At 39.7% G+C, this 25,631-nt stretch overlaps 2 protein-coding genes across 5 annotated transcripts in view; one reads left to right on the top strand and one right to left on the bottom strand.

Moving 5' to 3' along the window:
- LOC124186778 (pyrokinin-1 receptor-like) lies at positions 1–22,730 on the top strand. 2 transcript variants are annotated; one of them, XM_046578784.1, is made up of 4 exons: positions 2–211; positions 275–1,072; positions 15,403–15,629; positions 19,295–22,730. In XM_046578784.1, exons 2-4 carry the CDS (start codon positions 322–324, stop codon positions 20,054–20,056), a joined length of 1,740 nt encoding a protein of 579 aa, XP_046434740.1. In that variant the 5' UTR covers positions 2–211; positions 275–321; the 3' UTR covers positions 20,057–22,730. The 2 variants fall into 2 exon arrangements, with proteins under 2 accessions (XP_046434732.1, XP_046434740.1); XM_046578776.1 differs by having other exon boundaries at positions 1–1,072.
- Positions 21,048–25,631, bottom strand: part of LOC124186763 (pyrokinin-1 receptor-like) — a 33,497-nt gene continuing 28,913 nt past the window's right edge. For all 3 annotated transcript variants that reach the window (XM_046578747.1, XM_046578757.1, XM_046578765.1), the window contains one exon: positions 21,048–24,414. In XM_046578747.1, the coding sequence (XP_046434703.1) occupies positions 23,524–24,414 (891 nt within the window). In that variant the 3' untranslated portion in view covers positions 21,048–23,523. The remainder of the gene's footprint in view (positions 24,415–25,631) is intronic.

A 25,631-nucleotide genomic window follows, 5' to 3' on the forward strand; every position in this document is an offset into this window, starting at 1 on the left:
CCGCCGTCGCAGTTGTCCCATTGAAGCGGTGACTCGCGGAGCGAAATACGGAGAACCGGCGGCAACTCGGTGGCCGGTTTGAATCGCGAATGACAAATAAAGCAAAGGAATTCAAATTTTACCGAGCGGTGATAATATCCCAGTGAATTCAAAGAATCCTCAACAATACCCGTAAACAAACACAAACCATGGTGAAAAGTGGCGATTATCAGTGAGTTAAAGATGGCCTGGAACAACTCCGGGGCTAATTTAACGGGGCTTTTTTCGCCCCTAGATAACCATTCCGCGTGGTCGAAAGACGGAGGGGACGCGGCTTACCAGATGCTGGGTCCGCGTCGAGACGCGCTTTACGTTGTGGTGCCGATAACGGTGATGTACGCGTCGATATTCCTCACGGGTATAATCGGGAACGTGAGCACGTGCATCGTGATCGCGCGTAACAAGTCCATGCACACGGCCACCAACTACTACCTCTTCAGCTTGGCGGTCTCCGACTTGCTCCTCCTGGTCTCCGGACTTCCGCCGGAAATCTACCTCGTCTGGTCCAAGTACCCCTACGTATTCGGCGAGGGTTTCTGCGTCCTGAGAGGACTCGCAGCCGAGACGTCGACGAACGCTACCGTGCTCACGATAACGGCCTTCACCGTCGAACGTTACGTGGCGATCTGCCACCCCTTCCTCTCCCACACCATGTCGAAACTCTCCCGTGCGATAAGGTTGATCCTGGTTATCTGGTTGGTCGCCCTTTGCTTCGCCGTCCCGCAGGCCCTCCAGTTCGGCATCGTCGTCCACCCCGACGAAGCGTCGGACATCGTTATGTGCACGTACAAGACGGTGATCCTCGAGCACTCCTTCGAGCTTTCGACCTTCCTCTTCTTCCTCGTTCCCATGACCCTCATCACCGTTCTCTATGCTCTGATCGGACTAAAGCTCAGGAAGTCGAACATGATGAAGAGAGTTTCGGGCAGCGGTCCTAATGGCCGGAAGGGCGCCGTCGTAACACTGAGGAAGGACAGCAGGAACTGTCGACACAGCACCGGAAGGTCGTCTCATCGTGTTCTGAAAATGCTCGGTGAGGATTCGGCCTGAATCTCGATTCGCCGATTGTTTGTAAACGGCTTTGACATTTTGCGAGATGTCAAGGAGCAGGGAACTTTTTTCGTGATGCGTCATTTTCGATACCGCGGTTCGGTATCTGTTCGACTTTTTCTTTTTTTGTTTCTTGTTTTACCTCTTTTTTTTGTTTTTTTTTTGTTTCAAACTATGGCAATTATCGCGCACAATAACTGAGAATAACGTTATAAAGTAAACATATTTTTCATTCATAATTTATTCTCAATTTACGATTTCAAGTCGTTATTGATTCTTCATTAATTGAAAATCGGTTCGTACATGATACTTAATACAATCATGCTCAACGCTTGTAATAAGGAACGAAGCGAAATTAGATGCAGAACTTACAGTTAAAATATGGTATTTTGGTCAATATTAGCATTTCTCACTGTTAGATTTAATTACAAGTTCTTTAAGAGTCATAATCAAAAATTACAACTGATTCACCAGGAATTATGGTTCAATTAGAAATATTAATAAACTCACTAACACGAATGTGGTAAATTTCGTCATTCTTTCGCACTTACATTTCGACCGTAGCTTCAACGATGAATTTAAATTCACGTATTTATATTGATTGTAAAATCGAATAATAGCCACGCAATGCATTGTGAATAACTTACAAGTGCGAAAAATGTATGCAAACGAAAAACCTACAAGTGCAACGTTTTAGCGTGATTTGTAAGGAGAACCTGATGGAACCACCGGAATTTAAAGTTCGTAAAAAGAGACAAACTTACTAGTTTAAAAGGGCGAAGGGTACGAACAAGGCTTCACTGTAAAATATAAAACAAACTTTACGTCTCCCGAATTTTCTGTCTCGCAAAAATGCCTGTTGTATTACGATTATTGGGGATCACTGTACGAACCGTGATCGGATCAATTTTTCTGTAGTCAAAATCACCCGGAATTCATACCATCGACGTAACACCACGTTTCGTGCCGTACGTAACAAGGGTGGAATTTTCGCAGACTTGGGGGATAAGTATTCGGTAATTCTCTTCTCGTGGCTTGTATGCGAGTCTGCATTTTTCTATTAGGCGCATACCTCTTGCCGATACCCTTGACGAGTTCTTCTCACAGAGTTAGACTTCACTCTCTGATTTATTTTATACTTTTAGGAAGAGAAGCCGGAGTAATTTTTTCTCGCTTGCTTCGAGTCAGAGGAATTCCGATGCGAAATTACGCTACGTTAAATCACACTAATTTCAATATTTGGACTCGTTTCTTCCACCTTGCTGGCTCACAATTTTCCCCCTTTTCCGTGGGATATCGTATAACGTTCGGAAGTATATTTATGTTAATAATGCTTGTGTAGCCTGAGTATCGTACTAAAAATCCGTAATTTTGAAGCCAGGTCTTCCAATATTCATTTTTATCAAATCATCGTTAATATTATTGGAAAATATTTCCCTTCAGAGCCTACGTAACGTTGATGAAATTTCCTCCGGCAATTCGAAAAGCTTCGTAAATGTAGCCGATGTACCAGGAACAAAGAAAGAAAATACAAATCTTGGCTTCTTATATTATCTTACGTAAAATACATAAAAGCTCGCGACGTAATATATCATGAAACTACGTACAGATGGCGGGATAATCCAGGGAATAACGTACGAAGAATAGTCAGGAATATTAATATACAACCCGTTAACGATACTCAGACAAACCGAATCGATGCGCTTGAAATCCGCAGCTGGTAGAAACGCTTGCAATTAGAAAGGTTTTTAGTATAATATTTCCCTGAATCGAGAAAATTAAGAAAAAAAAAAAAAATAACGAGACGTAATTTCTAAACGAGCAATCAACGAGAAGCAAAATGTAATGGAAAAAAGAAGGTAGTGAAGTGAGAAGAGATTCAAACACTAGGTCGAATCATTTTTCTTTTTCTTTCATTAATTTTAGCTTTGGGTTTAGATTTATCAATCATCCTTAGAGCGTCGATTAATTTGGCATTAATTTTCTCGCTGTATGTAAGCACGTAGCGAAATGTAATGCAAAGTTTGTTTTCCCTCGCGGCGTAAAGCTCGGTGATGCTCGTACATACATTTGCAAGTCGAATTTTCAAGCGGCTCTCGCATATTGAACGTACATTACACATACATATACATGTATGTATATGTGTATATGTATACCTGGAAGCCACTAGACTCCAAAGGTGTTTTTCGGTCTATGCTAATACTCGCGGGTAATTTATTTAGATCACGAAACGATGATGTATCGTTTCAAAATGAATGCTCAGCTGTGTTTGCCCACCGTCTTATTATATCGGCGCATTAATCTTGGACAGTTGCTTGATCGTCCACCCGTGTAACACAGGGTATGATTTTTAAGAAGGAAAAAACAAAAAAAAAACAAGAAACACTCGTACTGGCAAGAATTATTACAAAATACTTCTCGTCTTCGTTTCCGTCAGAGTTGACTTGATCAATTACTTCTCCATGCAAATTCTTTTCCGTTTTCTTTCTTCAATCGTGATAATTCACTCTATTACTACTTTTTTCGAAGAGCACGAATAATCTGTTATTTAGCAAATTTTTTTTTTTATCATTCGCTCAGCGTCTGATGAAATATTTTTCCAATAGATGGTTTTTTTTCTTTCTTCTTTACCAAATAATTAGTCGAGACAAGGTTGCGGGTTTTTTGTATCGGACACATGCTTGTTTTTTAAATTTATTTTCAATAATCTCTGCAAAAGTCTGGACAGTATGCGATCGCGATATAATCGATTTTGGAAAAAGACACGACAAGATGGAATGAATTAGAGACTGAAATGGAACGAGAATTCCCATTGAGAATTATATTAGTCCCTCGGTGTATCTTTCATCCTGTAATTACAAGTTCGTATACATACAGGTATGTACAGGAAGAAGGTGTCATTAGCCTCGCTGTATTATTTCACAGCTGTATAATATCGCAGCTAGGCTCGAGCGACTCAACTTCCCGAGTGTATAGAAGCTAAAACGATCAATAATAAATGCATTTCAAACTTCGCCTTCAACAAGTCGGTAATCAACGAAGTAAATTTCGAAAAGAATAGAACGAGAACTGAAGCGATAATCATCGAATTACGTCACAAGGATGTATAATCCTTTAAGTTTTCACTGCTTATCGTGACAGCGAATAGTGATAATGCAATATTACGTATTGATGGAAATGAAAAAGTGGAGAGAAAAACAAAAAAAGGAAAAAATTGATGATGCAAATTTCAACTACGCGGTGACGCGGATCATCGGCAGATAAAATTGATGTACATGAACGTGTGAAACACGAATAAAAAGAGGACAAAAATTGAATTCCATATTCGCAGCTGGTTATTAAAAAATTTTTTAAATACTCGGTTCCAAAATTAAATAATCGCTGAATGGTTATTGAACAAATTTTATAAATTTTAGTGTAACAAAGTATAATATCCGACATACATCGACGTCTCGATTCTTTAGCAGAACTCGTACAGGTTTTCAGTCGTTTCTCTCCGTAATTTTTTACGGTACGGGATTTCCATTATTATTCGACGTCTTTTTACTCGATTAATTTACTTTTTAATACTTTTTTCTTTTTTTCTCCCTGCAACGCGAGGCTCTCAGTCTGCTTGGCGTTGCCGACTTCCATCGGCGACCGGTTTGTGCCTTCGTTTCTCAATAAGGTTGGATGTACGGGAAACGTGCGTTGTAAATGAGAGATTACAGCGATATCGGTGTCGCAATGAATTCACGCAGACAGACGTTGCACACTCGCGTGTGTGCGAATAATGTGTATTTTATCTACATTTATTAGGTTCAACCTGCATCTGGTCGTTTCACGTATAACGATATCTAGCGACTTTTATCTCTGCGTATCTATTCCGTCCGTTGAGTAACGAACGCGATCAGGTGAAAATAACGGCGTTGTTATGCGAGTCAAAAAGAGAAGCAGAAAAAAGACTTGTCGATCATCGTGATTTCATCATGGCCGAAACGATAAATTGTATATTGATTGGGTATCCTTCGTTCTTCAATTTTATCGCGAGAAGAGGTTTTCTTAAACGAGTTTTTCGACTTATGTATTAAATTCCATTAATTTAAGGATGACAGATAAATTTGATACATACGTACATAATAAGTAATATAGGATCTGTCGAGAATATGAAATATATATTTGAAATATCGTTTTACAAAGAGAAGAGACAAAAACTTTGACCGTGAAAATTTTCTTTTTCTTTATTTTCTTCTTTTTATCTTTTATTCGCCTTAACTCGAACATATCCGTTATGCTTGAACGATTGGTTTTAAATATATACGTTGAAAAAATCGTTTTCCGAAAATCTCTTCTGGTGAGTTTGTATGTACGTCAAAAATTAAACACGTGTTACATTGGTTTACATTAGATTACTTAGAAAAATCTTCATTCTTATTGTAAGTTGTAAAAATCGTTTCAATCATGTAAGCGAACATAAGACACATCTAATCTTTTCCGTACGATGCAAATATTTGTTGAGGAAAATTTACTGTTTCATTATTTTACGAACAATTCTGTATCGACACAATTATAGACGGTGATTCAGATATTTTGGAGAGTCTATCATACGTGGAAAAAGAGTCGATGGTAATAATTGTAATAATAATTCTGACGCTTGCTGATTTAAGACTTAGACCGGATTGGGCTGTATTTAAATATTCGCGAAAAAGAATAAGAGTCGAAAATAATAATAAAAAAAAAAAAAAAAACTTACAAACGGGCTGAAAAAACGGCTGAAGACGCCAGAAAGGCGTTTATTCGAGGAATCTTTGTTGTCTCGGGTCAAGATAGCTTGTAAAAATGCACTATTTTGCAATCCATGCCGTAAGAGGTGGCAATTTTTGCGCAGACTTGTCGTTGAGATTATTACCGTTAATCGTTAGTTACTTATTCGTGTTATGAGGGTAATTCTCATGGGTGTAAAACGGCTCAAGGCTCGTTACACAATGACGATAATATTTGACCCTCGTTATTGTATCGAGTCGATAATGTTTTGCCAAACTTTATCACGTCGGTTGTTAATAATCGACACGTTTCTTCTATTCAATCGTAAATTGGAGAATTACGCGTCCATTGGAATATTGTATCTCTGGAGTGTCGACACGGCGATAAATATTGTCGCAATTTCAGATCCTCGCGGAATTTGCCAAAGCATAATATAATACCCGGGAGAAGCTTCTTCGCCAAGTTGGCAGCTCTCGAAATCGGCCAAATTACACCCGTTAATGTACATTGCGCTGTACTTTTCAACTCGAAGTTTACGGTGAGCCAATTTTGCCCGCTTACGACGACGGCATGACGTCTGTATCTCCGTACCAAATAGCATTAGGGACAATTTTGGAACCTCGTTGTGCTCTTCAGTCGAAGTTAATTATTCCCGCTCAGAGTTTCCAGGAAGTCTTATCCGGAAACGGAATTTTCAAATTTTGTTTAACTTTTCAGGCACCCAAAATGAAATCTCGTTTCTTCGATGTACGATTTTTTTTGCAGAATATCATCGATTCCGCATCTCTGATGCTTTTGTAATTATAGAAAATTTGCTGTTTTACTAACTCCGAGAATAGATCAGCTCTGCTTTCGTAGAAAAGTATATTTTTTTTTTTCTCAATGATAATTGTAGCCGAAAATTTTCGTTGAAAGATAATACTCTAAATTTGCCAAGTTTCGTGAGAGGCAAATGAAGTAACGAAAAGGAGCAAAGACAAAGCATTACGAATGTAAAGTTGAAAAAAATTGTGCCTAATTCGCAAACTCACGGTCCATTTGTCAAACACACGAAGTTTGCACTTGTCCCGACAGTCGGGGTGGGGTTGAAGTTCCGAAATTGAAAAGTTTCAAAAGACCCAAATTCTTACTTATTTGGTGACGAAACTTGAAGTGAAAAATTCAAACTTTTACGAAACAACAAAGTTTCGAATGGTCGGAAAACCGACGGGTCAAGATCTGAGACACAGGGTTTCGATAAAGAAAAATTCCGAAAGTTAAAGTATCGGCAGAGTAAAATCCCGAAAGTTAAAATACACTCGCACCACGTGGCTTACTCAACGAGTGGGTGTAAAAAATCAGAAAACCCAAAAATCAAAATGACCAGGATTCCGAACGTAAAAATATCGCAGATCTGAAACAAAGAAAGATCAAAGTGGTGAAATTTCATCAAGCTAGAAATTCACAGAAATGAAAATTTTCGATCGTTCGGAATTTCAGTGTTTCAGATTTTGTAAATTTCCTCATTTTCGAATTTTCGAAACTTTGAGCGTCGTGTATCGGACCACACGCTACGTTGATGTTTCGTCAAAGTTGCGATTTGTTCACTTTTAAGTTTCGCCAGCAAAAAATTTGAGCTTAGCGCTTCCGAAACTTTTTAAGTTTGAAATCCCGAGAACCTGGGGATAAACTACTATCCGCCCGATCGAATCTTGACGCGTCCTTCTTGTTCGCGTCGAGAGTAAACGGGATCCGAGAGGCTTTAGTATTCCTTGCCTCCGGCAATCGAGCCCTGGGTACATCTGTCACGGTCTATTTCAGTGAATTAGCGATACCTTTCATCATTGCGCTGCCGGCTACAACTTCCCCGAAAGCCCTCAAGCCCAAATCCTTGTTTTGTCTAAAGTTGAACCGTCGCTTCGAGATTTCCGAGTATCCTGGTTTCTCTTAATCGCCAATATGCGCAGGTGAAGTGAAATTGGATCCCGCCAACGGAGCGAATCAACTATCCTTAATCATTTCCGAAAAACGTCAATATATGAAAAGTCAACCGTCAGCCAATTACGGATTTTGTTACATTATACCTGAAAACCCTCCAGGTGCTTCGGTTGAATTATTTATCCACACAACGAGAGACTCGGTGAACTTTATAAAGCTCAAGTACGTTGCCAGGAAGCGCGCTATCCGAAAACACGAATGAGTACTTAGTTGGACGCCCTGAGCACGTGCAGCTTCACAGGCTTGTCATTTCGGGTAATTACTAACAATAAGTAGAGCTTAAAGGTACATTACGCGTAGATAACGACCAGATTGGCCCACAACCAATTTTCGTTCCACGTATGGATCATTCTTCAAAGAGCATTTTAATCCGTTCAACGACATACATTTTCATCCAATTACCGTCATTTCTTTTCGTATTCTGAATCAACATTCATTTCCAGATTTGTTCAATTTTTTTCTCCGAATAACCTACTAGCTATTTATATTATAACGTATAACGTATTATACAAATGTACTGAAATCTAATCGGTATAGTTATTTCTCGCTTTGATGTTCTTCGTCCGCAGTGGCGACAAGGAAAGAAAAAAAAACACATCAGCGTGATGCCTTTTTCGTATAATGGTCGCAGAGGATTTTCTTTTATCATTCTTTTTACCTCGCCTCTTGTTACAGTACAATTACGTTTTTTTGTAACATTTACTTCTCTTCGAATTACAGACACTTTTTCGAGTCCAAATTTATCGACAATTATACATGGTTGTTCTCGAAGATTTAGTATTCGAATTTTTTCACACGAGTAAGTAAAGTTCCCAAGGAATATTTGATTTCGAAAACCTTCGTCAGATTTCTGGAAAGATCATTGTCAAATTATTCAACATTATTTTACGATTAACCTAGATAAACGTGATGCGGTGAAAATATAATCGTTTCCACCAATGTATCAAAATTGCTACAGCAGGAACATGTCATACTCGTACATCAAGATGATCGAAAATTTTATCCTCTTTTTATTTAATCTTCACCCCGTTCCCTGCATGATAAAAGTATCGTGAAAATCTGACGGAAAACCTGCCTCGAAAAAATAAGTATTATATAATATGCGCACGCATGTAATCAAAATTAAACCCACGCGGGACGAGAGAGAATATTATTACCTGGGGGAGTGGTTTTACAGTAAAAAGAAAGAGGCGCGGAGTGGTGATATCTTTCATTTATAGAGACGTACTTATGTAGCAAATTGAATTATCGTATAATAAGATCTGCCGAGAAAAAAACCTCTTTCATAATCAACCGCAACAGACAGCCGCGTGGTTTTCTTTTTTTTCTCCAATTTTTCCCCTCCTCATTGGAGCGCTACTTTTTTTTTTGTTTTTGCACAAGTCCATTTCAGCGTTCGAAATTAGTTTGCGGTTTTGCAAATTATTGTTCTAACGCTTCGAATGTGACGAGTAATCAAAGTTTTAGCCAAAATTGTAGATTGTAAACTTTGACAGGGGATTAAACCGGAAATTAGATGTGAAATTACGTGGCGATGGCATCCAATTTTTGCGAGTGAATGAATCTCTGTAATTCTTCGTCACGGATTATTTATTATACAGATTTATCACAAAGCGAGGGAAACTTGTCTTTGAACCACCATGTAATAGTTGCTTTTTTTGCCAATAGAAAAAAAAAACGCTGTATCGGAATAAGCGTCGAGTCTTATTTCGCAACTTGTAACACTCTTTGAGACTCTTTAAAAAGCTCTTACACGTTACTTCGTCGAAACGTCGTTGCGTGTATTGCCCCGACTGCGACGTCTCAAGTAGATTTGGGCTTTACAAGCTTTCAACAAACTCGTACATCTCTTGCTCTCAGCTTTCTTGCTACCATTCAACAAGTTCAAACGAAACATATTTCGGCAGCTGGCTCAGCTTTCGCTTTTTATTACACTTCTTTCCTACCTTCAACGTATATCTGTCGATTTGACTTTACCCGCAAGTACATCCAACTGCAGCTTTTTGAGATCGATAAATGCGACGTTGATTATTTTCACTTTCCGTTTCCAGCCGAATGTTCTCCAATTTTAACACCTACTTATCGTTGGAAATGGTAAACTGAACTGGAATATAAAATTCCGATTGTTAATCGTTATCATTTTTCAAGTAAGGTAGATTTTCAGTCGCGGCCGCGGATTTTGATTACACACGGAAAAAAAAATTCTGTTCGGCGAGCTGTATTCTACAGCTCCAGTAACTATACGCACTCTACGGTCTATCTTGTAGTTACAGCAACTATATATTAGTCAGCTCTGATAGCTGCAAGTTGTTCAGCTCTCACAGCTGAATGGTTTTGCTCTAAGAGCTGTAAGTTGCGCTGTGCTCTGGTGCGTTGACATATTTCATAACCTTCAAATTTCATGAGTACGATTTAAATACAGTTGATAGATAATTGTTTAAATAGTCCATTCAAATATGTAAATGACACTGAATAAATAATGATAATAATGATGAAAAATAATACTAATAGCAATATAATTGTACTATTTAATAATAAGCGCTGTGAGCGGAGCCGAAAAATTCTGGTCTAGCTCTTCGAACGAAGCTGTTTAGCTGAGAGAGCTGAACAACGTACAGCTATGACAGCTGACTAACAGTCAGTTATACGAACCATGCAGTGCTCTTCCAATAACAGAACGTGTAGTTCGACGAACTGTTTACAAGTAACTATCTAATGTTTAGTTCCACGAGCTGAATTTTTTTTTCCGTGCATGAGTAAATTAGTAGAAACAAATTTTTCAAAGAATCAGGAAATGCTAATTATCGTGGGAAATGGGGGATTAAACTGAAATATGCAGTTCAATTATTCGATTGTTATTTTTTTAGCTTCACGATTTTTTCGTCATTCGACTAATCTTCTCGATATTTCATTCTTCCGAGAGTTTTTCATTCAACATTTAATGAGGTATAAAAATTTGCGGCACAATCGTGACTGGGAAAAGCCCGCGATACAAGTCGGCTTTTCCTTTGAATGTGTATCAAGGTCAACACCTCTAATCGCGTGCGTTGCGTGAGGTCCGAACATTACCTGGATCTGAATAATCGCTGCATGTATTTTACCCGTGTAGCAGTTTTTACACACGTGCTGCAGTTTCTTTCCTTCTATTGTGCGAATAAATTCTTGTTCGTAGCTCTGGAGGTGAGCGGAAATTCGGAATCATTCGTTTTTTAAAGCTACAAATTTTTGCAAATTTAACGATTTGGTATTTGCTGCCTTATCGACATTTTATCGATGCGTAGGCCATCCAGATGCATCGTTATAACGAAATTGAATACATTATAAGTCATAAACAAACCTCAAGGGGATTCCCGATTAACTTGAATCGCAGTTAATTGTCTGCTAATTTTTATTTTCAAGAAACAAAAAAAAAATAAAATCGACGTTGATTCATAAACCCGCGGATTTATACCGCAGTGGTTATAATAAACAACGCTGATGCGCTTGAAAAATGCCTGCGGCTAAAGTTTTAATGATATGTATGACTAGCATATGTGGTAGATAATGTCGGCCAGGCGAAACATGGGTCTAGACACAGGACTGGTAATGGAGAGCAGGATATTTTAAAAAAAAGACGTAAACTAATTAGCATTCGGAAAAATTGTCATTACGAATATTCATCTTGGTATTATTCTTTAGTAAGTATGTTCGATTTGTTCTGTTTACAATCATAATTAGCAGAAAGGATGAATAATAAAAATAGTAGAAAAGGAAAAGGACAAAATAATGAATTATTATTTCACGGAAACACTTGCGTATCACGAAACGATTTTCGATGATACACGAGCAAGTGAACATAACACGAAGCGTCGAATATATCGTACAATTACGATTGCAAAATGAGTATAACGATGCAGGCGTTAACCGTTTTTTTTTTTTAACGCCGAAGCAAGCGTGACCAGTTTTTGCACAGAGTTGCAGGCTGAGTAAAACAATCGTCGTAAATAAATTTGTTTTTCATTATATATCGACGAACATGAGCTCAAAAGCTATTATAATTGTACAGTGCGAAGCCATTATAAACCGGCCGTATGAGATGGTTGGAATTTGTTTACGTTATCTACGAGCAGACACCCGATGATCTGTTATTTATTTACTTCGGTTGTATTTTTAATTTCATTCTTTTCACACTCGCTCGAATCGCTTGTATACGCGTAATAGTTCGATTTAGCGAAAGGATAAGATAACTCGTTCTCAGCGTGCTGATCGATTCGAAAAAGAAAAAGGGAGATACAAGATCAAAGCCTCGACGTATCGCGCCTGCAGTTTATTGTACAGCTGAACATATATAAAATCACCCGATATGATCGCTTTAATTACATGGCTGCTCATGCGCCATTAACCACACGAATCTCGCGCGTGTTCACAAAATTTATACAAATATATCGGTACGCGTGCTGCGTATTACTGAAAAATTGAAAGAAGCCAGCTCATCTGCAAGCTGAAAATTTAATACCAGGGTACAAAAAATTTTCAACATATTTCTTTTCACATCAGGTACTATATGCACAGTGTACATCATACCTATGTATACATAATACAGCGACGCGAAGCCGTGGGTGAGATATACATATATACATACACACATATGTTTAGATATTGAAATAAATCATGTAAATTGAATTGTAATTGCTCGTTTGTCAAGCTTGTTCCGTACATTGCCTACAGTAACTTCCTTGAACGGACGCGTATATCTTAAAAATCACCGTCAAAGCGTGCAAGTAATTTTTTTTCTTACTTTTTATCCAGGAAGATCAAAAGGGTCGTGACTCCTCCTCATTAACAACGTTGCCAGTGAGTTTGTCGTTTATGAATAAAATTACAAACACGCGACGAACTTTCGGCGTTATAACGATGCGCACTCAACTGAGCAGAGTGAACAACGTTTTGAGCGAACAAAATAATAACGATGATGATAATTTTAGAAAATTAAAGTGCAGAAGGAACAGAGAATATAAAATATGACGTCCCTTGCATATTTGGATGTGCTCAACAGCTGCTGCACGGTTTACAGCCTGCCTTTGAGTTCGAAATTTTCGTTAATTATCCGAGGCACGTCGTTGTTTTGCAACGTACACTTGCTAATGGTTCGCGTAATGAAAATTCAGCTCAAGGAAAGATAGAGGATTATACGGGTCTGCGCACCAGCTCGCAAGTAAATAAATTCGAGTGTGTAATATATGTATAGAATAACATTTTTCCACGGAATTTGCAAGTCTGAACGAGCGATGGTTCGAATTCGATACACGCTAAAAATTCGGCATCGCATCGTACCTGCAACGTATGATATTCGAGGCAAATCATTGTCAAATCGTCAAAATCACATACCTATAATACGCATACCAATTAGTTGTTTGATTTTCAATAATGATTCAGGATGTGGCGTGATAATTATGCGCACAAATTTAATTTAATCACGTTAATAAACATTACGCAGCTTCTCCGATGGGCAATTTTCAGCAATTAATTTCCTTCTATTCGTCCACTTTGAATATTCTAGTGCGAATCACACAATCAACGCAATCGTCACGCGCAACATTGTCATCGGCCAAGTTGAGACGCTTGAAAGCAAATTAAAAAGCCCCCGCACGTTCTGTTCCGCAGATACGACAAACAACAATTTTCCTCCGAAAGCTCGGAATCGGCGACGAGCTCAATGTGATCAGGGGAAAATTTCGGAAAACGCGTTGAAACGTGAATGCCTTACAGACCAAACAGTAAAATAATGGTTTCGATGAATGCGTAACTAACGACCACCTTTATCGCCGAGATGTGGGCTAATTGTTCGGCACTGTCAATATTATACTCATCTCTCCGTCTCTCTTGTCTCCAATTAATGACTATGCCACTGACCCAAATTGCTCGGCGTCGCCCACCCATCAAACTTTCGTCAGTTCGAAAGTTCACTAATTTAGTTGGTAACCCATGAGACCACAGGAGACGAAGTGTTTCGAGTTCTCGTTACAAAATCGTGTCGCCACGTCGAGGTAACTCCGTGTCAAAATCCCGAAGGCACCAGGCACCATGAAGACATACATAACGCATCAGGAGGTGAAGTTTGAATGGGGTAAACCAACCCCCTTGATAACGTTTGTTCCAATCTTAGCGTCTCGTTTCCGCAATACTGTTAGTTCCCAAAACATTGACGAAGGGTATTTTTTTTTTCGGGGATGAATATATTCCAGGTACACAATACTTTCGGCTAAATTGAACGCGATTTGACCCTTGATAATTTATGCCTCATCGATATCCAGGAATAATCACATATGCGTACGAGTTATAATTTCGGACGAAGAACCGATCGATGTAAGACGTCGTGAAAATGCGTGGAGCATAAATTGAAGCGATCTTCGAGCGTAAAAATTGGCTCAAATATTAGCTCAAATTACCGATGCGAAATATTAGCCAAGATAAAGACACGATCGAACATGGATGATGGAGACAGTCGAAAAGAATACAGACTCGACAAGAAAAGAAAAATGAACACAGGTCCGGTCGAATGTTGGTTTCGTTACATCGTAAGAATATCATCATCGGATATCTGAAGTGCCGGTTCGTTTAGTGTTAAGGACCCTGTTCAATTACGGATCCATTAGCCATTATCAGGTGGTCGTTACGGCTCACGTGGCTCGTTACGCCTCTTTTGTACGATGTTGAATATGTGGGCAATGATTTTCAGCACTCGTAATACCATAACATCACACTGTCCTGCACAGACGACGAGATCCGATTCGCGCAAACCTCACAAGTGCGATAAATTCGTGACACGGTACGGACGCGAGACGGTTACGAATTAGCATTTTTAATTATACTCTTGTGGCACATAATGTGTTCTTTGACTGGCAAATCAATAGCATAGTTGCGAAGGAATATCGAGCTATCGGTCTCTCATACAGCGGGAACGCTGAGTGGCGGCTGTCAACTGGCAAAATGACTTCCCAAGTTTTCCACGCATAAACCACGTGAAACATCACCGCCTCAATCACCTTTCACGAACCCGGGTTGTGCCTGGTCATTACGATTCAACGCGTAATAAAGCCTATTTACAGTCTCTGATCCGAAGCCAGCATAGTGGTCAATTATAATCAAAGTGCTGCTCGACTAACCTGCATAATTAACACCAAGTCTACCTCTCTTTCACGTGAAGAGAATTAATTAAGCGACTCCGTTCGTCCTCTACGCGCTTTCCTTTCCTCGGTCTTCCCATTTCACTGATCATACAAAATGCCGGGGGCGGATGCTCTGACCACATCGCATTAAAACGGGCTACACTTGCAACGTAGCATCGTTCCATCGTTTTATTGACTGATCGTTGAATCGAGCATCTGTGAACCTGATGTTTTCAATTAGTTACGAGCTTTGGCGTGGCACACGCGGAACTTGAATGCATCGCTGGTACTAAATGCAATCGCACATGCTTCGCATAAAGTTGAACGTACTTTGCACCGCTGTCTTTTGTAATGGTTTTCGTAATGGCAAACCTGTGTAAGCAGTCGGTACACGTCGATGTTCGTTGATACAATGATGCGCGAATTATGATTTCTCTCATTCCAGTGGCTGTTGTGGTGGCGTTTTTCATCTGCTGGGCACCGTTTCACGTCCAAAGGCTGATCGCGATCTATGGGACTAACACGGTGGACCACATAAGCTCCAACAGCCCTTGGATGGCCTTTCTGTACCTGCTGTTCACCTACATTTCCGGGGTTCTTTACTACTTCTCGACAACCGTCAACCCCATCCTCTACAACATAATGTCCAACAAGTTCCGCGAGGCTTTCATGGTGAGTCCCGACGTCGAAAGCCTTCTGCGTCAAAAAATAAGTCTTTCGGCATTGGCGAAAAGTCGAAAAAAATAAAACTTGCCAGTTAGGCTCTGGGTTTTCCTGATGGGCGTGACACTTGATAAGGCTCGTGAAATATCGTTCGAGTCTCAAACAAAACCAAAGTTTCCTTCTGATCGTGAGCTCCAAACTTTTGACCAACACCAGGTGTAATAACGCTCAGGGAAAATCAATCACTGAGAGTGGTTCAGCCGTTGTACAATCGAAGTCTACCGCGAACTAAAAAACGAGACGAAAGCGTGAAAATCAAAGAACAGTGCTGAGATTCAGCCTCACTTTCGTTTTCGATTCACTTCATTGAAGAAAATGAAGGAGGTTGAAAAAAAAAATATGACCAAGAAACGAAGTAAATCAGGCAGAAAAAGAACAAGAAAAGTGTGACCGTTATCTGCAACTGTAGAATCCCGTTATCCTTTCAAAGTTTTATAAATGCAGAATTTGTGAGTATTTCAAGAACCGTGAATACTTGAATACGCTACGTTGACTTTTAATTGGGGGTAAAAACCAGTTATTGAACGTGGAACAGGTTAGGCCTTTTTCCTTTTAATTCCATTCCTCGATAACAAGAAAAAAAAAGTCAGTTTCAAAAAGTGCCGTAATGTGAGGAAATTTTATAATAACGATCGTGTGCTCGATTTTTCGTAATTCGTTGATGGATTGTTACAGCGTTTTTCCTTATAAATCGGTCGATAAATATTATCGACCGCGTCTGGCCAGCCACCAGCCGCCAGCTTTGGTTCACTTTTCTCTTGTTATTTATTTCCGACCGGTTGAATCGCGGTGCCTGAATTTGACTCGCGAAGCGATAACGAGCTCTGAGCTACGGTAACATCAACCGCCTGGAGGAATATGACGTGTAATAACTTGACACTTCACACCCTCCTTAGTTATGAAATTGTCGGGATAATATTTCTCAGTATCCCGAACGAGGGAACGTCGCAAAGGATAATGCCCGAATAATTTCAGATAATTACAGAAAGCCGCAGAGCTTTTGCCGTTGCTTTGAAAAATCTCGGTAAAAACTTTTCCAAGTGAATTAAGTTCTGCTCGAAACTTATGCAACGATTCTGTTTACTCGAAGCGAATTTAAAGTAAACAAACCGGTGCGAAATCAAGTCGTTCATCTTTAACGACTATTGGTTATACCGACCATAAATAGCTGCAGTTAGAATATCCCATAACGCAAACAGTCGATCATCAAGCGCTACATCTAAGGTACGAAACTTTTTCATTGCCTCGTTTCGCGATTTTCAGCGTTAACACGATAAAATTCCAAATTCATACTCCGTTTCGGACTTGAATTTTTTATCCCAATATTAAATATAATATACGTATTCGAACGAATGCTGAGCCTAATAAAATAATAAATATCTTGTGGAAAACAACGTCGAGGCGTGTTATCGATTGTTGACGATCAAGCTTAACGTGGGGGTAGAATTTTACAGCTGTAATTGCTGTGAATAACGATTTAGACACGTTAAATGACACGTTTATTTAAAAAAGAACGTTACGATAATGCGGGTAAAAATGTTTTTGCAAATGAAAAGGAGTCGAAAAAATGTGGATTTAGTCGGGAAAAATGATAATTCATTCATTCGGAATAACGTCTATCAAATATACAACTGCCGAAGGTGAGTATATAAAAATGGGTTGTACGTTTCGATTCTATAATATCGCGTTACAATCATAAATGATTCATTAATCAATTTATTACCAAAATTAAGTTCCTAGTTGCAGTCCCTGAAATTTTCATCATTAGGGATTATACGTACTGGAGAATCGAGTAAGGGATAGGAAAAAGAATGCGAGACGGTAATAGCATATGGGGCATTCCGTGTAAACTCGACCAATGATTGTCCCTCACCATTTTTAACTTGCTTGAGGATTTTACGTACGATTTTCCAATCGCAGAGAAGCGCTGCTGAATTTTTTCAAACTTTTTCTCACAATCGTTAATGTTTCGCTCATTCAATACCGTTAAGGCAAAACAGACAAGGATATGCGGGACTGAATATGTCGGAGGTCAGAGACAGGAGAACCCAAATCGAAACGCATTTACAACGAAAAAAAAAAAATGTTTTTTGGCCTTACAGCTGAAACAGCTGTAGCAGCAATAGTTGTCGACGAAGGAAAGCAATGTGTTCAGTGATAAATTTCCGCTATCACGACCGACTCGGAGCTCGTCAAAATTCCAACTGCCCTCGTTCCGCGATCGCGCTGTCAAATCAAGTTCGGTTGATTCCCCCACTCTCGTGGATCACGATATAGGTAATTCCCCAAAATAGTTGATTTTCCATGATTATTCAAATCTATCTAAAATTATCATTCTTAAAAATCTCAAAAATCTTGTTCGTCATCCCGATCACTCTGATATCGGTCCACGATGGGACGACTTATTTCGATTTTTTCTGTCACTATATGTATACACATCTTGAATAAACAAAACGCCATGTTTCAACATTCCAAAAATGCACAAAAAATAAAAAAATTATAAAAATTCTGCACTCTTGCGTCGAAAGATTCAGTGGTGAATACAGGATTTTTGGTCATTTTTTGAGGATTTTCAGAACGTTGCAACATGGCTTCTTATTTCGTCAAAACGTTTCAAGTGCTAGAAAAAATCGAAACAAATCGTCCCATCACGGGCCGGTATCAGAATGATCGGGATGAGATTTGTGATTGTTGAGAATTATTTGGGAGTTTTAATAAATGCCAATTATAGACAGGTACGAATAATCGTAAAAAATTAACGGTTGTAGGAAGAATCGAAAATGGTGAGGGAAAATCATTAGTCGAGTTGACGTGGAATCCCCGGTATGTATAACACACATTTTTTTTGTTTGGAGTCAAAATTACAGAGACAATTATACTCAAAATTACATACCTATCACTATTATATTGAAGTTACATTCGAGAATGTTCTTTCAATTTTTCTTCTACTCTTTCAAATATTAAAACAGCTGTAAATTTTACTTCAAAAATATTATACGTAGCTATTAAACTATTCGGAAATAATCGGTTTTATATATTAAACTACCAGAGAGCCAGTTCAGAGTATAATCGTTATATCTCACCAACGTGTAAATTCAGCAAATAGAGTTATAAATCCAGCTGTATTGGCCTTTTATCGCGAGGGTTCAGCTCGCCTTCTACCCGTTTATTTCTTTTTCATTTGATCCTACTTGCATACATATGTATATATATAGTTATTTATTATTTCTGTTTGTCGTAAGGGGACAAGGGTGAAAATGTCGAAAGATTGAGAAAATAGAAGGTTCATAATATCGAATTTTCAAAGTATGGAGATAAAGTACAGAAGACTAAAATATTCAATAAGATCGTTATAATTCTGATAATTCCATAAAAAAATGTTGACTATCCTTATATTCTTAATCACTGTGACGATTCTATATTTTCATTTTCCACACACTGACCTTTCCACATTTTCAAATTCTATGGGAGATAAATTATTGCATATTTAAAAATTCCACATTGTACAAACTTTTCGCCCCGAACCTCGCAAGCAGATCCGTATAATTTCCTCTCGATTTGTTCTCATTGTTCGGCACGTGTTTCGGTATAATCAGCGTATCCATGTGTTCCAGGAAACCCTCTCCCGCTGCTGTAGAATCGGTGGCTACAAGGGCAGGCGAAGCCAGCGTCGTTCCTATTCGACCCTGTCGCGGTCCCAGCAGCGAGCAAACGGCGTTTTCGGCTGTCGAAACGGGGGCCCACACGGGGCCCAAGAAAGCACGGACTGTTCGGGTAACTCCCAGTCAATAAGAGACGACAGCTTGCAGCAGAGCGTGTCGGGGGGCGGTGGTTGCAACGCGGTTTCGAAGAACCCCTCGTGCGATTCGCGGCTACCAATGTCGGGAAAGCGTTCCTCGTCTCGTCGTACGCTGAGCACGGAAATCGGGAGCAGCGAGGCGAATCCCAGCGGCGTTAAGCTCAGCGGTCAAAGTCAGCGCGGGCGTTGGTCGCAAGCTCGTAAAAGCTCGCCGCGACGGGAGGGGAGTCCGCATAGTCCCGAGGGAGCTGCGAAGGTTCGAGGAACGGCGATCGTCTACTACAGGAGGAGCGGCAGGCCGCGGAACCGACGGTGGTGGGACATCTTCAAGTGGCTTTCGGGCCGCAAGCCCGTCGCGGGACGCGGGGCATCATACTCGCCTCCGGGGCCCCTCGAGAACGTCATCGTCGACGTGCAGATAAACCCCGAGGAGTACTCGATGACCCCGTGCAACATCAGCAACACCAGCCTCAGGGACGTCGATCACAGGGCGATGGACGAGGAGCTTTCCGCGTACATGGAGGAGATCAGGAGGAGGGAGCTTCAGGGCGAGATCAGGGCCTCGGGGAACGGCTAGGCTACGGACTCTTTCGTCTTTTTGTCGAAATCGCGGCCAGTCAGCTGTTTCGTCTGGTTAAACTGTGGTAGTGGGTTTAACAAATTGCCCTTGGAGAAGATCGTCTGGTTTAATTGGTGCGCAGGCTGCGAGATGAGGACGCGTAATTTGCGTCCCGTCAGTTTTTTACTTACACTCCGGAGACAAGATTCGTGCGTGCGGAAAATCATTATTAATTAGAGTGCGGGTGCTTAAAATTCCTTGTTATAATAATGCGGTGTGTTAATGTAAAGAAAATTCATCGTGTCGTTTCCTGATTGGACGGATTATATTATGTTATATTATATTATGTTATATAGCTGCTGTTTTGAGGACGCATCACAGACTCGATTTTTGCGGTGATTAATTTACATCAAACCGGTCATCCAGATAATGAGATTATTATCGATGATGGATTAGCGTCGAGTTCGCGTGGAAGAGATGACAAGAATGTTTTCGCTCAGTATATTTGATTATTGGTAATTTTTGTGTTTCTTTTTTCTTTGACATTTTTTCTTTCATTCTTCTTCTTTCTTCTTCAGTATTGTTTTCACGCGTCATTTGAGATTGCTGTAGCGTTCGTAAGCTGGCAAGAACAGTGTAAATTGTATAAACATAACTGATTATTAATATAACATGTAATATATTTTCGCATCGACTGTTTGTTACTGTTTGTATATGATTGTATCCTGTATCAAAGACGTTATACTACAATTAGTGGCAGATACGGTTCGCGTTAACGTGACGTATTTTTCGTTACTCTATAATATAATCATAATTATTTTAAAGAGTGAGAAAAAATTCACGTTTTTCGCATTAATGAACTATCTATGTTATAAGTATAATGCGCGTGCGTGTGTTTAAAATTTCCGAAGGAAATGAGAGAGAAAAAGAAAAAAACAATTAAAGAAATAAAAAAGTCGACACTTATCACGTCAATAATTATTCACGCAAATTATTTTTTTAATTCCAATTTCCAATGTCTCGCGTATAGGACGATTAAAATAACGTTCAAGCTCAAACTGACAAAACGAATTATGAACGTAGTATTATAGGGGAAATTTTTGCATGTATATACGCAATGACACTTTATGACGCTAATGTAAATAAATTTAATCTACTCATCAACGACTCGTGTGATCGATCGCGGTATGCGCGATTATTAGTTAGAGTTGTAATTATACCGTGGGGGAAAAAAAATTGACCAATTATATACGATGTGTTGGAGAATCGATCGATCATTGTACGTTTAATGTTTATTGTTGAAAGTAATCGGCAGTTGAATGGCTTTATTGTGATGTTAATTTGTTGGAAATTTTCTGTGAAAAAGCAAAGTAGAAAAAAAAAAAAAAAATAATAAATTCAAATATTCTTTAAGTGAAAAGAATCGAATTGAAGTATACGAATATTTAAAAAAACGAAGTCAATCAGACGGACAACGATTTGAGATATAAAATTAGGAATAGGCGCAATTACTGTGTTGTGAAATTGCAAAAATTTTTGTTTGTGTAAGGGTGAGAGTAATGAGCGCATAAGTAGAATTACCGAAGTGATAAATAATCACCGGATAGCTATTGCATGAATATGTATGACGAAAAGACAATTTGCAAATGTTGAAAAATAAAAAAAACTAATTCAATTCTTACATGCAGGTATAAAATGATTGAGAAATTCTGTGATATTATGTTACTACAATTATGTGTTTACGCGTCAATTTTTAACAGGGAATGTTGTTATAAGTTTTTCGCTCTTGCTGTATGTTTAATTTTATGTGTTCCATGAATTTTACTATATCCTATATGTATAACGGATTTGTGACAGTCATGTGTTAAATGTAAAGCGTATGTATGTATTACAGTAACTTTTTGAATTTTGGTAATTCTGACAGTTTCCCGATTGAGAAGCGACCAAAATTCAACGAGTTTAATATATCAGATATATACTGTCTGAATAAATCTGCAAGACTGTTCTTTCATTACCTGTTTTACCATCCACGACGAACCTAATCTCGATGCTAGAAATTGAATCGCAAATTTTACCTGCCCTTACGGCGGGTTAATGAGTACAGTTTCGTTTTCTCATCATTTCTTATGATCCGTACTAAGGACTGTTCAGATTAATAATTAACATGCCCACCTCAAACATGCCCGCGTACATTGTTTAATTTGAGTATGCATAAATTTTATTCATAAGCGACAAAAATATAATATAGTACACACATATGTATATACATATATGTACTATATATATTTACATTTACAAAAACACGTTATTATAGTATTGTGAACGTAACGTTATTACATATAATATGTATATAAATTTGTTTATATCTTAAGTAATCCCCTTGTTCGCGTATTCTCAGAATTAGAGGTTTCACTCAGATAAGAGGGTTTCCCTCTAAAGTAAATTCTATCGAGATAAACTCGCAGCGTTCCTCGAATTACACACGTCGATGTAAAGCTGATTAAAAAACACATGCATAGGTATAACACGCCAAGTAAAATTGGCGATGTAGGGTTGAAGCAGCTTTTTGTCTTTTGTACACCTCCACCTTCCAGCAATAATCGTAAAACACGCGGCTACCGGATCTCACCTCAAGTACAACAACAGTAGCGAAAAAATTCAACCTACGCTGCTGACGAATGCTTCGTACGTATATGCTTTAGAAAAAGTCGAAACGAAAAATAAATACATAAATAAATAAAAAATGAAACAAGCTCTTGCGGGTTCCGACCAAAGACGAGAAGTCTTAAATCAGATGGGAATTTTATATCTACTACGCAACGTTATTTGTACGCAGGTATATAAATGTAAGTCAGAGAACAGGAAGAGAGCCTTTTCTCAAAGGTAAATTGTGCGTGCCAAGCATATCTACATACGTAGGTACGCACCATTTATTATTCCTCGAGCTTGCCTTTATATACCTGTTTATGTTATATATATATTTATATCTGTCTATTTATTTATTTCATCTTCATTTTATGCCTATTACGTAATTAAATCTCGCCATTCCGGCAACTCTGGTTTTGTACCTACACGGTCAGAAATTTACTTTCTACATAATCCAAGGATCATTAAACTATTTGCTTGGCTTAACGATGGTTTTCTTAATTTTCGAAATACGAATGCGATTACATTCGGAATGCACAATCCTCAAGATCTCAAAGTCGAGATTTTTTCCTCTCCAGTGTGATTTTTACATGTATCTTCTTATGTAGCTACGCACGAGTGGCAGATTTTGAGTTAACGGATCGTGTTCATACCTCGAAAAACTTTTTCAATCTCCAAAAAGGTCCTCGTCCTCCGTCGATCAATCCGTTAAACCGATCGCTCCTTCGCTTTCGAAAATTGTACCCACCAACACGAATGTCACAAAAAAACAAGAGGAAGACCTACCGTAATAATAATTCCAAGCAGACAGTGACCCTCGGTATTACACCTATTAACAATCAGCCCTCGAGGCCTGCGGTAGAGAGTCCTAAAAAGCGTTCTGAACCAAAGCTCGTTTGACAGACGGTTTGACCGTGGGAAAAACCTGAGGGATCAGATACTCTGGCCGAATTATTCCTCTTGAGATCCCGCATGACGAATCTGTGCTCGTGGAATATCTCTATGTCCTCAACCTTGGCAAAGTTATCCGCACAACCGACCCCCCGACCGACCATAGTTCCGGAAGTTATCGTCGTCGGACATCGCTCCTCGTCTCGATCACAAGCGGAGACCTTTCCGTCAGCATCGACGTCGTCCTCGTCGTCGGCACCCTCGTTTTTGCCAGTTTCCTCGGGCGTCCGGTACGATTCCAAGAGAACAACCGTCTTCCTGCAGGCCTCGAGGACCTCGTCGTCTTTTTCTACGGCAGTCGACCCTCTGGAAATCAGACGTAAATGCATACCGTTATTCCCGATTGCCGAGGATGAGGCGGTGGAAATCCGCGCCGTAGTTTCGAGGTGAGACCTCCGCGACCGGGCGCTTTTTCCCGCGTCATCGGCCAGGTCGGCCAACGCTTCCCGCAGCTCGTTCTCCAGTTTCGGAGCTTCCGGTTTCGCCGCGGTCGCGGCGTGACGCCGACGGAAGGACACCACCAAGGGTCGGCGAAACTCTCGCAAGCTCGTCACCTCCGTGCAGTCCTGCGGGAACCGGGGACCACTCAGGCCTCCGTCGTCTTCCAGGACGCAGCAGCCACCCCCGTTCCCACTTCCGTTGCTCGTGCTGTTGTTCTGTGAGAATCGCCCCGACAGGATTGAGTAGCACCTACCTACGCCTCCCGTGGCGCCCCCGACGCCGCCCCCCGTTCTCCGCCGCGCAAGTCGACCTCGGCCGCAGCATCGGGCGAGCGTGTCCTGTCCCAACATAAATGAGAAGGAGGGAGTTTTACTTCATCCACCTTTCGGAGCGTTTAATCCCGGGGGATTTGTTTGGGAGGATTTGATGGGTATGCAGGTGTACTCTGCTTTTACTTTGCGGAACAGATTTCTGCGCCACCGGAGGCTGGGCCTCGCTTGTTCTTCTGAAAATAAGAAAATTCTGGATTGACGTTCGTTTGGAGGAGGAGGGAACGTGGGTTAACGCGAATTCCGAATTTCTTTCAGCAGATATGTAAAATGAAACTCTCTCCCGACTTTAAAGCCCTCGTATACATATGTACGTACACGGCACGTGGTTCTCGAAACAGAAATTACATTCGGGTCTCTCGAATGATGGAAAGTTCGTTTCGGGTAGATGAAAGGTTACGCAAAACCGTGGCAGCTTTTTTAAAAGAGAAACGAGATTCGTATATTCAATAAAATTCACCAGATTCCTTTTAACTTCCCATTCCTCTGGTTTCTAAGAAAAAAGAAAGTTATTGCAAACGTGGCTAAAATGAAAATTTCAGTTTTTACTAGATCTCGACTTTTGAAGGTCTAGATAACCACCCCTGACTATTTTCAGACGGACGATGGGTGTGTGTATTTATATGATCAATTTTTTGATCCGACGATATCTCGAAAAGAAATTGTCGCGTTTTAATGATTTTGGTCTCAATCGACGCGGCTTTTCTAAACATAGAACTAATCAGATTTTGGTTCTGACCGCTCCAGTTCTTTTTTAATTATTCAAATCACAAATTTCTAAGAAATCAAATAAATATATATTCAAATTATTATCGTGGTGTGCTTGCCTCACGAAAATCTGATAATGATGTTTCAGAAAGAGTTTGTCGATTCAAAGAGACAGTCGGAGTTCTGATCAAAATTATACCAAGACAACACGACGAATCAGGTGCTTTTACAATGTCCGCAATATTCCGAGCGAGTGGATAAGGTGAAAAACTTTTCGCGCAGCTTGAACCAAGCGAATGTTATATTTTCCAAAGACTTGACAAAGTTTTGTACTCGTTATCATGTACAAATAAACTTTCGGTACAGGTGACTAAACGGAACTTTGTTGCATCTCGGAGCCCGGTTGGGCACGCAAGCCAGTTATTATTATATCGCTACCAAATTTTACGAATTCTGAAAAGGGAAAACTCTTTGACTATGTAATTAAACACGTGATCAGGAATGAGCAATTAAAAGTT

The sequence above is a fragment of the Neodiprion fabricii genome, chromosome 1 (assembly GCF_021155785.1).
Source record: "Neodiprion fabricii isolate iyNeoFabr1 chromosome 1, iyNeoFabr1.1, whole genome shotgun sequence".
In the NCBI taxonomy this organism is placed as follows: Eukaryota; Metazoa; Arthropoda; class Insecta; order Hymenoptera; family Diprionidae; genus Neodiprion; species Neodiprion fabricii.